The sequence below is a fragment of the Zalophus californianus genome, chromosome 3, assembly GCF_009762305.2.
Source record: "Zalophus californianus isolate mZalCal1 chromosome 3, mZalCal1.pri.v2, whole genome shotgun sequence".
NCBI classification, from domain to species: Eukaryota; Metazoa; Chordata; class Mammalia; order Carnivora; family Otariidae; genus Zalophus; species Zalophus californianus.
This window is the reverse complement of record NC_045597.1, coordinates 187,808,378-187,820,686: the sequence shown is the minus strand read 5'-3', so window position 1 is coordinate 187,820,686 and position 12,309 is coordinate 187,808,378. Positions and strand designations below refer to the sequence as shown.

The window sequence follows — 12,309 nt, the reverse complement described above, 5'->3', positions numbered from 1 at the left end:
ATCAACTCCACAAGCGTGCGTGCACGCGTGCACGTGCGCACACACACACACACACACGACTTCCTTCTCAGTATCTCATGCAATTTCTGTTGGAAACTAACTTTACTGTTTAGTGTTTAGGTAGCATTCTGTGATTCTATATTCTATTCAGACGAGACTATGACTGGATAGGAGCAATCAGCATGACTCAGAGATCCACACGATTAGCTGGGCTTTACGTTTCCTCAGTTTGGGAGAGAGTTAAGTCCATCTTCTTACAATGAGTTGCATCTTGGACAGAAACAGAGTAGCTTTTGTGATATTAAAGTTCAAATACATGTGGAAGGCTGTGTATAGACGCTGTGCAGCTAAGGGGCAGGGGCTGTACCAACTATAAGACCTTGTCTCTCAGCTTCACACCCAGCATTTTTAACTGTTTTTGTGCAACTGGCCACAGCCCTCTGCAAACATTTCTGCTTTGCTTGGTGGTATCCTGTGGGATTTCTCCAGCAGGATGCCCGGGAGGGAAGCTTCAGTGCTGGAGGAGGAAAAGGGACCCCAATTCTTCCCGTTCCTACAGCATGACCCGTTTGCAGCTGCAACTCCATCCAGGGGCTCTCCATCTTCAACACACTCAGAAGCAGCTCCATCATGCCCATCATGCCCGTCAGGCCCGCAGACACCCCAGCACCAGGGGAGTGGCTTCCATCCTGAGGCAGCTCGTCCTGGAGCTGCTGTCTTCTTGATTCTTCCTTTCTTTTTGCCTTTTTACTTACTGTGTCAAAAATTCTATCCTATTGTTAACATTACTTTCATGTGTTATGTCTTCTATTTGGACCATGACTGACAGACATAGGAAGTTTCTATGTATTGAAATGGAAAAGAAACAGAGTGTCAAGTCTGCATTGTTTTAAATCCTTCATCAGCTAAGGCTCTGCAATGTTTCTCTCTCCCCTGGTATTTCACAGGGGCACTTGGTGATTTCTTCAAATTCTAATCCTTCGAATTTCCTTCTGGTCCAATAGTCCTCAGCCCGTGTTGAGAACAGAAATGAACAGTATTTTGATATTAAAACTTTGTATCAAAAACACTTAAATGGAGTTTTGGCAATGATTAATAACCAATGAGAGAGTATCTTTAGAACACATTTATGTCAATGACCCTGCATTGTCTGAACTATCCCACAGGTTTTGTTCTGGAATGGATTTAAAAGCCCTGTGCACGGAGGGCAGACTGAGCCGCCACAACTACCAGCTTCCCCACTTCCCCGTATGAAAGAGTCCACAGCCTGGTTCTTGCGGATATTTTCCATTTATTACCGCAGTAGACAACTGCTCTGAAAGTGCAACACCAAATCACTTTGTCACAGCGTCTGCTCCTCCACTGGCAAATTCTGGGAAGTTCATTCTTGGAGCATCGTGGACCACAAGCTTCTCTCAAGGTGGAAAATTATTGCCACTGCCAATGTCACAGGAAAAAACCCCACACACATGAATAGAAGGACAAAATGAGAAGAGCACTGGAGAGGAGGAGGGGCCAATTTCAAATGGAAAACCCAGCAGAGGGGTCATGGGGAAACAGCCCACCTGTGCAAAGTGGAAGGTGACTCCCCGTCTCCTGGAAGCAACCTACATGTTTGTGAGGTTGGCCCGGGTGCACCTCTCACCCCAACAGGTGAGACCATTACCACTGCCATGCCACAGCTCAGTGTAGCAGAGGCCCATGGAGTCAAAAAGAAATGAAAGGACCTCTCAAGCTAGCTTGGAAAATGGGTGGTTTGGCTAAACTGATTCTTTGACCTCCCACTTACAGCTGCTGGGCGGAATATCTGGGAGAGCTCTGGGGGGAAGACACTGCCTAAGAGAAATAACTCTTGTTCTAACCAGCACAAGGGTCAGCATCTTTTGATGGTAAAAAACAACTTTCAAATACTGCAATGACAAGGAGGAAGGGAAACATGAGCAGCTCTAGAAAACACAAGAGATTAAAAAATCTGAATGAGACCAAAAAAAGCGCAAAAATATGAATACAGACAATACACCTAAGCACTCAGCCTGACAGAACCCTCCCTCATGAACACATTATACACATACGCACCCGCTCGCACACATGTTAATAGTCAGGCAGATGCCCCAAGGAGGGCAAATCCAAACGTCTGCTCTCTTTGGGATTCTCATGGCAAATCTGAGTGTAGGCAAAAGTGAAGCCCTTCCTGGGGTCTAGACAAATACTCAGGAAGCAGCCTTTGCTCCCCATTTCAGCCAATGTTGCTCCTATATTTGCCTGAGCCCTTCACAACTGTCTGGGCACTATAATTCATTCTTCATACTCCTGGAGTTTAAATCACTGCTAGATCTTCTTCTCTGTAGATCTAACTTCACCTGTAATGGAAGCACCTCCCTTTTGGCTCCTGTACTCCCGTTCTTTCGGGGAAAAAAGCATCCCAAGACAGTGGTAATTAGAAGGTGTTCGGGAGTTGGAAAGTAGGAAGAGAGTAATATAAATACAATAAGGAAATGCCTGTTACTCTCATATGATTTCTCTGAGACCAGGTGGCTAAGGGCCTGGCCTTCAAGGATAGGTTTTAGGAGAGGCCTTAATTTAAGGTACTGCGATCTCTGCTCACAAGAGCCAAGTAAGACAGTGCTCCTTGGAGGTTGCTGTAGGACTCGTACTCAGTACTTATTTCAATCCTAGGTGATCTTTTGACCTCTCTGACTTCAGTCCTTCTGGAGTCAGGTCACCTGGCTTCTCTGATGCATGACCGTCATTTTTAAAGCATGTTTGGCAGTGGCCTACGAGAGGTTTCTGTCTGGATATCGTGGATCAGCACACACTAACTAGCGTATCTACCAAGTGATACGGACGGAAAGCAGGTTTCCTCAACCACTGCAGACGGGCACAGCCATGCAAAGAAAGCCACCCATCACGGTCACCTTTTCGTCAGATGCCCCAGTTTCGGGATCATAGAATTTACCACATGAAGTGTTAATACTGGGTGACAACCAAGCCTTTGCTTCCCTTCCTCAATGAGGGTCACGCAAGAACCCACAGAAACAGGCTGGACACACAGGCCCTGCTCATCTGGTTTCAGACATTGCCCTCAGCTCCAAATCCTGCACTTGGAACCGCTATTATAACTTAGCTCCTAATCACACTGGATTCTGCTCCAGTTTAATTTACCAAGGCATACCTTCTGAGCCGCCTCAGTGAAACCAGTGTGGCCCACTGGCTTAAAATTCTAAGTGCAGCAGTGCCTAAGAAGAAAGAGTCCCACAGGAGGGAGGACTGGAGGGCATAAGGCAGGAGACTATACACAATCAGTAACACATTTTCAGAAAATGGTGGGCTTGGGGGAAGAGGGGAGAGAAATAAACAAAATGTCCCAATAATTTAACGGCAGAGCTAGAAGAGAGCATTTATAGCTATTCCGGGACTCTCCAACAAAAAGCTTTTCCTGGATGCACAGACATTCATAATACTGATAACTCTCAGTTGACAGCTCTGGCTTGTACACGTGGTCATGATGCCCTTTGTACAGCAGAGAAGAGCACAACAGAACGCCCGACAGGCATCTGGACAGCACACAGCAAAACGAAAGGCTGAACTCCCCCCACCCCGACAGAATCCCATTTAAAAAAAAGTTTGTCTATTACAAAGTCACGTTTTCTGTTTTTCCGCTTTATAAAGTCAGCGATGCTGGAGGGTGTCTAGCGGAATCCGTCCTCCAGGAATGAGTGCAAAAGGGGAGCACACGGCTCAGGGACGTCCCTTCAGTGAGCAGATGGAAGGACCAGCTGGAGACCTCCCATCCATTTCGGACAAACACACACATACAGAAAAGGATTATTGCCAGCTTGAGTACTTTCACAATGTGATTTTTGTATTTCGAAAGCTTGAATTGTCCCTGAAAGAAAAAAATGGGAGAAAACACAGCATTCAATACACAGATCTTCTACAGGCAACAACACACATACGGGGCAGGGGCAGGGGCAGGGGCGGAGACCTGAACTCAGCAGCTCCAGGGCCCTCATGACACACCCCCAAAATTTCCTTCCTTGCTAATCTAATGCCAACATAGCAAACCACCTCCCAAGTCCCTTTGAACACTTCAACTCGACTATTTTCAAGAGCCAAAGATTAGAAACAACCCACATACCTAGCAAAAGGGCACTGGTTAAATATGACTATTATGGCACATTCATTCACTGGGACACTTGTGCAGCTTAAAAAAACAAGCCAAGGAAGCTCACTACTAATATGGAAAACTTTCCAAGAGAAACTGAGAAGGCATGCAATAGTGTATGTACATAGTACACCACCTTTTGTGTAAGTGTGGGTGGGGGAAATAAGGTCATAGTTCATATTGCTTGTACGGACAAAAAGTCTGTAAGGCCACACAAGAAACCAACAATGGTTACGTGGGGCAGTGGAGGAGGGAAAGGGGGGCACAGCAGAACTGAGCAGATGCAGTTAGAGTGGGGAGGAAACCCCCTCTTTTCTCACACACACACATATGCACACATACTTAAAAAAAATCAAACGATGTGATTATATCATGTATTCAAAAAAATCAACCTACCAATCAACCAAAAAACTGTTCAAAACGTATAGCTACTTATAAAAGGATATTCCACAGATGAAATACTCATAGCCTTTACTTTAGACACTTAGCTATAATTCTTAAAAGAGAAGCATGTGTGTATGTAACACATGGTAAGTCATGTTCTCTTAGTTGCCTTCTCTTGGATGTAGACAGGCTTGGCCACCCACCAGAAACCTATCCTGTTCCACACTAGAAATCCAACATCTCAGCATTTCACATTGCCATTTGAATCCCACAGTCTTAGGGCTGGAAAGGGCTTTAAAGATCACCTCATCTGCTGCTATAGCTCAGAGCTTCAGACTTTAAAGTATCTGAAATTCTAGAATAGAAATTCTCATTAATCTGATTTTTGAGTCATTACTTCCCTTTAGTTTTAGTGGGATATTCTAGAAGCCTTAGCTTTAACTGACCCATCTTAAAATTGCTACAACTTATTGGGCATATGGCTATTGGTGCAGAGTACATATCAAAGAATATGCTCAGCCCAAAGAGCAGTCTCCAGTTAGCATAACAGATTCTCCCCATGATGGCAGCACGCTGCCAGGAGAGAACAGCCCTCAATACACAAGGAGAATGACTGTGGACAAGTACACTGAGAGAGGAGACCAGAGCTGGTGTAGGTGAACTCTGGCTGGGAAGAAACTGATGTTATCTCAACAGACCACTAGTACTTTTATAACTGACATGTATGACCATGTAGCTCATTTATCCATGGCTACTGAGCATTTTGAAGATTTCCACCTAAGGAGGTAAAGACTGAACACAAAGAAAAACTTAATGGGGTGATCATCTTTTTAAAGGGTCTTTCAAAAGGACAGATGCCACTGAGGTGCCACAAGTAGCTAGCCAAGGATGAATAAGGATGTATCTGATTATAAAACAGACAAGCGGGCGTAACTGATGTGTGTGTGTGTGACTTCTGAGCCCCCTTGGGGATGATGTACTACTGAGACTGTGTCAGAGAAGCCCTCTACTAACAAAAGAAGTGATCAGGAAGGAATGGTTTGCTCTGTTCCCTTTCTTCCCTTTTGATGCCCCCTCTATCCCCACAGATCAACTGGATCACAAAAGTCAATCAGCAGGGAGAAATAAAATGAGTAAATAGAAAGGCGGGGTGTGGGACGGTAGCATCACAGGATTTTCTGACTGGGAAAATGATTTATCTTGGAGTAAGAGAGATGGCAGGCAAGTGTCTCGACCCAGCCATTCATCTGTTTAGTGACGAAGAGGAAAGAACTTTCTGGACAAGTCATCACTGTAAGCAGGTCACCTTTATCTTTTGGAAGAGTCCCTGTACTGTGCGGGGCTTGGGCCACAGACAAATTTTCTCTCTGTGGCAGGTAAACTAAAGAGCTCTATAATACTTTCCTATCCAGATATTTACTATTTATTCTAAGTACTTCTATTATCACAGATCTCTTCAGGGTCAGAAAATCTAAGAAATCACAATTATTCTAAGGTTTATTTGTAATGTAGAAAAGGGGAGAAGAGTAAGGAGCCAGAAAAATCTAGCTGAGCTTGTCCAGAGTTTGATATAAAGGAAAACAAAGAGCAATGAGAACGGGTGACAGGCTCCTGACAATGACAGGCTGGTGGCAGCTGGTGGCTCTGGTCCAGCTTTTCTTTAAAAAAAAAAAAAAAAAAAAAGGGGCTGAGAACAGCTCGCTGCCAAATTTAGTCTGAGGAATGCGTTCAGCTCAGACCAGCTGAGAACTAATCCACGGTTCCGTCCCTCATCCCAGGCCTGCAGTGCCAGAGAGATTAGGAGACACAGAAAGGGAGGAGGAAGACAGGAGGTGGCAGAGGTCACAGACAACTTTTAAGTTTTTAAAAAAGATGGTCTTCTGTTCTTTTAAAAGCAAACTATAATTTAGAAAATCCAGAGTGAGCTCCTAAAAGCTAGCCCCTCTAGCCACCCAGCAATGTTGTGATGGTGCAAGGGTGACCAGGAAGGGTTTTCTGTTGTTTTTGGTTTTTTTAATGATACAACAGATCTTTTAGAAGGAAATAAGAACATTTTTACATCCTCATCTGTGAATTTATGTAAAATAAGCAACTGGGACTGGGCCTAGTGTACTGATTTAAAGGGGCTTTTCAGACATCAGTTTTTCCTCTGTATCTTAATTTATTCCCGAGGATTTTTACACATCAGGGCACAGAAGCCGAAAGACCCACAAGGCTAGAGAAGTCAGAAAGATGTGCTCTACTGGATGACTCTGTCCTGATAGTGGGGCCTCAGAAATACCAGAGCCCTAACCAAACTGGCTTCCAGCTTCACGTTCCCAGGCATCTTAGGCAAATCCATTGCCCAAATACTCTGAAATAGCTTTCTAATCTGCTCTGCCTCCCCATAATCACCTTTTTCATCCTTCTAGAGAAAAGGACAAGTTCCAACTCTGGGAAGAATAAGCTGAGGTAGAGGCTGGCTCTTGAGGGTGGACAACAGGGAAGCAAGGTGGCTGGTTCCTCACAGGCATGTTCTTGTAGGAAGGTATCGCTGTGCTCCTGCCCAGCAGGGGCAGCACAGTTGTTCTGGGGCCTCAAGGGAAAACTGAGGAGGAGCCCTACCTGACTCTGCTCTGGAGGGGGGTCTGAGAGTACACTCACGATTCAGCTTACACACGGTCTTCCGAGGAACATTCTCTGTCAGCTGTCCACCCCGGGCCAGCTCTGGCTTCCTCCCCTCTCCCTCACTGGATATTAAATAAAATTGCAATCCCTTCCTAGGTTCAGTGGGGCAAGTTTCAATCTCTAATCTCCCACTCAGTGCCAACTTCATTCCCCAACAACATAGATCACTGCTCTGCGCTTGCCAGGCCAGACATATAAGTAACCCTAAATCCTCCCCAGCAGCTAACCGGGACTTCTGTTGAAGCCGTGGTTAAAAGTGCAATACTGATTTGTAATGCAGATCAAATGAAACAGTTCTAAAATATTAGCAGCTATATGTAATAGCATAAGATATCAGGTAAACTGAGGGGAAGTATTTGTGGTTCAAGAAGAATTACTTAAAAAAAAAAATTACTTAAATAGCAGTTTTTATTTCTCCCCAGATGATGGTCTACTTGGAAGGGGGAGAAGAAAAGGTGGAGTGGATGAGGAGCTATGAGCTGGAGGTACCCAGCCTCTTAGAGCACCTCGTCCAGGGGTAAGGTGATAGGAATGAAATTGGAGTCCTTTTCAGGTCTTTCGGACAATGAAATGAGGTGATTTTTTTTCGTGTAGACGCTAATACTCCTCTCAGACTCCCGAGGCCATGGGCTTCAAGAACACCTAGAGGGCACCTAACTGGCTCAGTCGGTAAAGCATCTGACCTGATCTCAGGGTGGTGAGTTCAAGCCCCACATTGGGCGTGGAGCCTACCTAAAAAAAGGGGGGGGGGACACCAAATTATGTGGTGCTCATGAAGTGCTTTCTTCATCTGCCGGATAAAAAAGATACAGGGGCAGCAAAAAGAACAAAGAGATTGCAAAATGGCGTGATTTCAAGGCAATTCAGATATCTTTCCCGAGGGATTCATTGTTAGCGAAGGGGGAGGGAATAGTTTAAGTTTTCTCCCATTCTGACTCTTCCAATTTCATTTTAAAGCCTTTCCTCCCCCTTCATGGAACATAAGACACTACTGATTTTTAAAGATCCCATCGTTTTACGTACTCTAAATACTGCCAATTAAACTATGTCAAATTTTTTATCATATTCACTGTAAGCACCCTGATTTTAGGGATATTAAAAAAAAAAGGAATCCTACAAATAATCAAATATGGTAATGTTATTAAAACAATTCCAGGGCGCCTGGGTGGCTCAGATGGTTAAACATCTGCCTTTGGCTCAGGTCATGGTCCCAGGGTCCTGGGATCGAGCTCCACATCGGGCTCCTGATCACCGGGGTACCTGCTTCTCCCTCTCCCTCTGCCTCTCCCCCGCTCATGCTTGCTCTCTCTCTCTCTCTCCTCTCTCTGTATCTGTGTCTCAAATGAATAAATAAAATCTTAAAAAAAAAACAACCAATTCCATTATAGTGCCAGGGCTCTGGAAATCTGACTTATTTTTCAACCTGCAAATCAGTGTAGCCAACATTACAGCCCATGCATGTTTTTCATCCCTCCTGGTATATACTAGCAGCTACCTCAGAATTCTGTTGACTATATTTTACAGAGAAACCTTTTAAATAAACGGCAATTTTTAAAATGTAGCATCATCTAAAAATTGAATTTATAATAAAGGAATTAAACTATTAAAAAAGAGATGAGTGGCATTATCCATGCGTGCAGGAATTCTGGGACTGTTTATCTACAGATCATCCCAGCTCCACAGAGTACTCAGACCCCGGGCCACCTGCTTCCGTCCCTCAGTGTCATCCTCTCTTCCTGCCCAGCCGAGGGATGCTGGTCTCCTTCTCTTGAAACTGCCTCATTTCCTTCCTGGGAAGGGGGAGTTCTGAAGCAGCTACTACAGCTAACATGTTCTGCTCCAATTTTAGCAATTCTCTCTCTCACAGGGATGGGGGTGGTGGGGGGGGGGTAGTTAATGTCCAGGAATATGCTCTCAGGGCAGGCACATGTGGATACTGTCCTTTCATCCAGAATAAACTGACCCAGTTCCGTCTGCTAAAGAGACAGACATGGACTTGGCACTCTCTTAATTGAAATACAAATGTTCTTAAAGTGAATGTGTCAGTCGACCTGCCTTCGATTTCCCAGGGCCTCTCCCTGCCAGTAAGCGTGTGGTCTAGTGAGAGCACACCCTGCATCTACCGCAGCTCACTCTCATTGTGAAACCCTCAGGTTCTATCACTGTTTGCTCACAACTGACAACCACCACCAGCAAACAAGAGCCATACCTCTCACCTAACCCACACCGGAGCCTATGGAATTGGCCTGTTAGTCACAGGACTTTGCCAGATGGCTTAAAAATGGCCACGTCTGGGCAAAAAACAAAGGATCTGTGGCACATTTATAAACATGAAATGTTGGCATTGGAAGAGATCTGAGACATTTTAGTCCGTGGAACCTCACTTTTCCAAATGAGAAAATAGGGGTATAGTAAGTTAAACAATCTTCCCAGAGGTTCACCAGGAGACAGGTGGCCCTGCAAGGATGGTTCCGTGGCTTTGGACTCAGTACTTTTCTGAGACTGTGACAATCAGTCAGAGAGGAGAGGCTGGAGCAGGCCCCACGTTGGCAGAGGCAAGGCTGCCAGTACGTGGGGAGAGCGCATGCCCTTGGGAAGAGGGGGCCTGTGGCTGAGAGGTATGTCACAAGGTTACAGAGAAGATAGACAAGGCCCTACCCTGAGTGTGAGAGACAGAGGGGAGCGTCCGATCAGCGGCCGCTGCTGTTCACCAGGCCATGAAACTCCTCCCAGGCCCTGGCAAACCAGAGACAAAAAACACAATAGCACATTCAGGTCAACGGCTTTTTAACAAAGAGAGCACAGACACGGTAACCCCACGTCCCACTTCCAACACCTCCAGGCCGGGTGGGGCCCACCAGCACCTGGAAGCCCAGCGGTAAGGCTTCCCCTCTGGGCTTCCCACTCGCAGTAGCAGTGGTGGCCAGCCCCCCTCAGCGGCATTTGGCACTGCTCCTGGCTTGCTCCACTGGGGCAGTCTGGCCCTCACCATCCCCTCGAGCATCTGCCAGTCCTTCTTCTACCTGCTGCCTGCAAGTCTACCGGGGGTGGGGCGGGGGGGGGGGGCACTGAGGTCAGCGCTAAGCTTGACCATCCCGAGAGATCCCTCTCAGCACTGGGGTGAAAGGCAGCAGTGCTTTCTGCCTTTGGGGGCATGAGGACTGGTGGCAGGAGTTCTTTTCCTTCATCAGGCCTTACCCTGGGGGTAAGGGCAGGTACCCACTGGCATCAGGATGTCTGAAGATGCAATGAGGCAACTACAGCACTTTATCTGCTTTCACATTTCCAACCTTCTGACCCCTCTCAACTCATACCCCAAATCTGTATCAGGTTCCATCTGTTTCTGGAAATACCCACGTAACTGTTAACTTAAACTGTGTAGGTCACAGTTCAACATTTCTCGGGATCAGTGCTCCTTATAATTTTCATGCCAATTAACTCGATTTAGCAATTGGGGTTAGGAAGGGATAAGAACTGTGATCGAGGGGTACACAGTCTTTTTGGGTGCCGCTCCACGAAGAACAAGCCCTTGGTAACTGCTGGCCAAAAAGCAGGAGAAAACCAGATTCCCCCATGCATCCTGAAGCCCTAAACCACCTCGAGTTTCCTCGGAGGAGCTGATGTCCTACCTTTTTGCTCTAGCTACTTTTCAGCCCCATTAGGGACAAAGTGCCTGGTATGTTTCCTGGGAAATATATATATATAAAATGGGTAATCTGGTACTTCTAAATAGAAAATTCCTTATTGGCAATTATTCCATTCTTGGTTTAAAGGGATGACAATACCCGGGGTGACAACATATTCTGTCACTCACTACAGTTTTAATATTATGGCCAAAAAATATACTTCATTACTAGGCCTTCTACAGGTAGTTTGTTTTTTTTTTTTTTAAATAGGGAGGGATTAAATACAGTGACCTGGAATAACAAATTCCTTCTTTTGGGTAATATTTGTACGTTTCATTAGTTTTTCCCTCTTTTGAACAGCGACAGCAATTATAAGTTAATGATCTACCTCAAGAGGTAGATCTGCAGTTGATGGTTTCTTCAGAGAGTATTACCAAAGCTACTCATACATGCTAACTGAATTGAAGAAAAATGTAAGACCACCAAACAAGCGTGCCAGTCTTTTGTCAATTCACAAACTCAATGTCCACAGCAAGACATTTGTTCCATTCCACAGCCCTTTCTGGAGAGGTGGTGATGCGGTGAACTTCCTGAGTCCGTGAGTGACATCAGAAGGCTATTTCATTCTCCACTCCAAACGAAGATAAGGGCAAAGCAAGTCCGATGCTTGGGCAGCGGCCTAGGAAACCCCTCTCTCCTTCTAACAGTGAGATTTCAATTCTATTTTAAGCAATTTAGGTGTCAACAAGGAATTACATGGCTGTGTTGAAGCTTCATCTCATTTATCCTTTTGTTTCCAGAAAGGCCTACACTAGTCCAAACAGAGCAGTTCTGTGTCAAGAACCTGCAGAAATACAGATTTCAGAGTTCCCCTCTAATCCATTCCAGTATGAAACTGCCCTCCCATTTTCTTCAGAAGGATCTTCTTCAGATGCTAGACCTCAACATGAAGAATCTGGGTACAGAAATTTCCTCACATGGATTCAGTGGAAATCAAACGGTTGGTCACGGTCATTGAACAATCATTCTTACTCTCGTAGGCCAATGCTTGGTTAAGAGGCAAGTCAACCACCTAGAGCTAGGTATGAATTTTCTAGCTATTCTCCATCTGGCATCCCAGGTATTTTAGGTATTATTAAAACTTGCTTCTTTTAAAGGTGAAGAAAGAACAAGTTAAATGTTAGAAGTGTCATATGAATGGAGTTAAAAAAAAAAAAAATTGCCCTGAGATTAACAGAGCCTACAGGGAATTCTGAACAGATTCAAATGACAGAGTGACAAAGAGTCCTTTAGAGACCACTCTTGTCCCAGCTCACTTACCAGAAAACAAATTCTGACAGCAGAGATCTCATTTCTGGGTAACTGTATTTGCCCCCACCCTGCCTAAAGCCTGGTTCACAGCCTCGCGCTTATCTGGCACTTGATACATTCATGGACGAGCTCAGCCTCCTGCCAGTCTGGGCTTTC

General features: G+C 45.3%; 1 protein-coding gene across 2 annotated transcripts in view; it reads right to left on the bottom strand.

The window, feature by feature from the left end:
* Positions 1-1,271: 1,271 nt before the first annotated feature.
* EIF4E2 (eukaryotic translation initiation factor 4E family member 2) overlaps positions 1,272-12,309 on the bottom strand; it is a 31,030-nt gene continuing 19,992 nt past the window's right edge. Inside the window, exons 7-8 of one of the 2 annotated variants that reach the window (XM_027589540.2) lie at positions 9,875-9,952; positions 3,612-3,886 (exon numbers count right to left, since the gene is read on the bottom strand). In XM_027589540.2, coding sequence (XP_027445341.1) covers positions 9,907-9,952 — 46 coding nt within the window. In that variant the 3' untranslated portion in view covers positions 3,612-3,886; positions 9,875-9,906. Of the gene's footprint in view, positions 3,887-9,874; positions 9,953-12,309 lie in introns of both variants that reach the window. The other variant, XM_027589541.2, reaches the window with a different exon arrangement.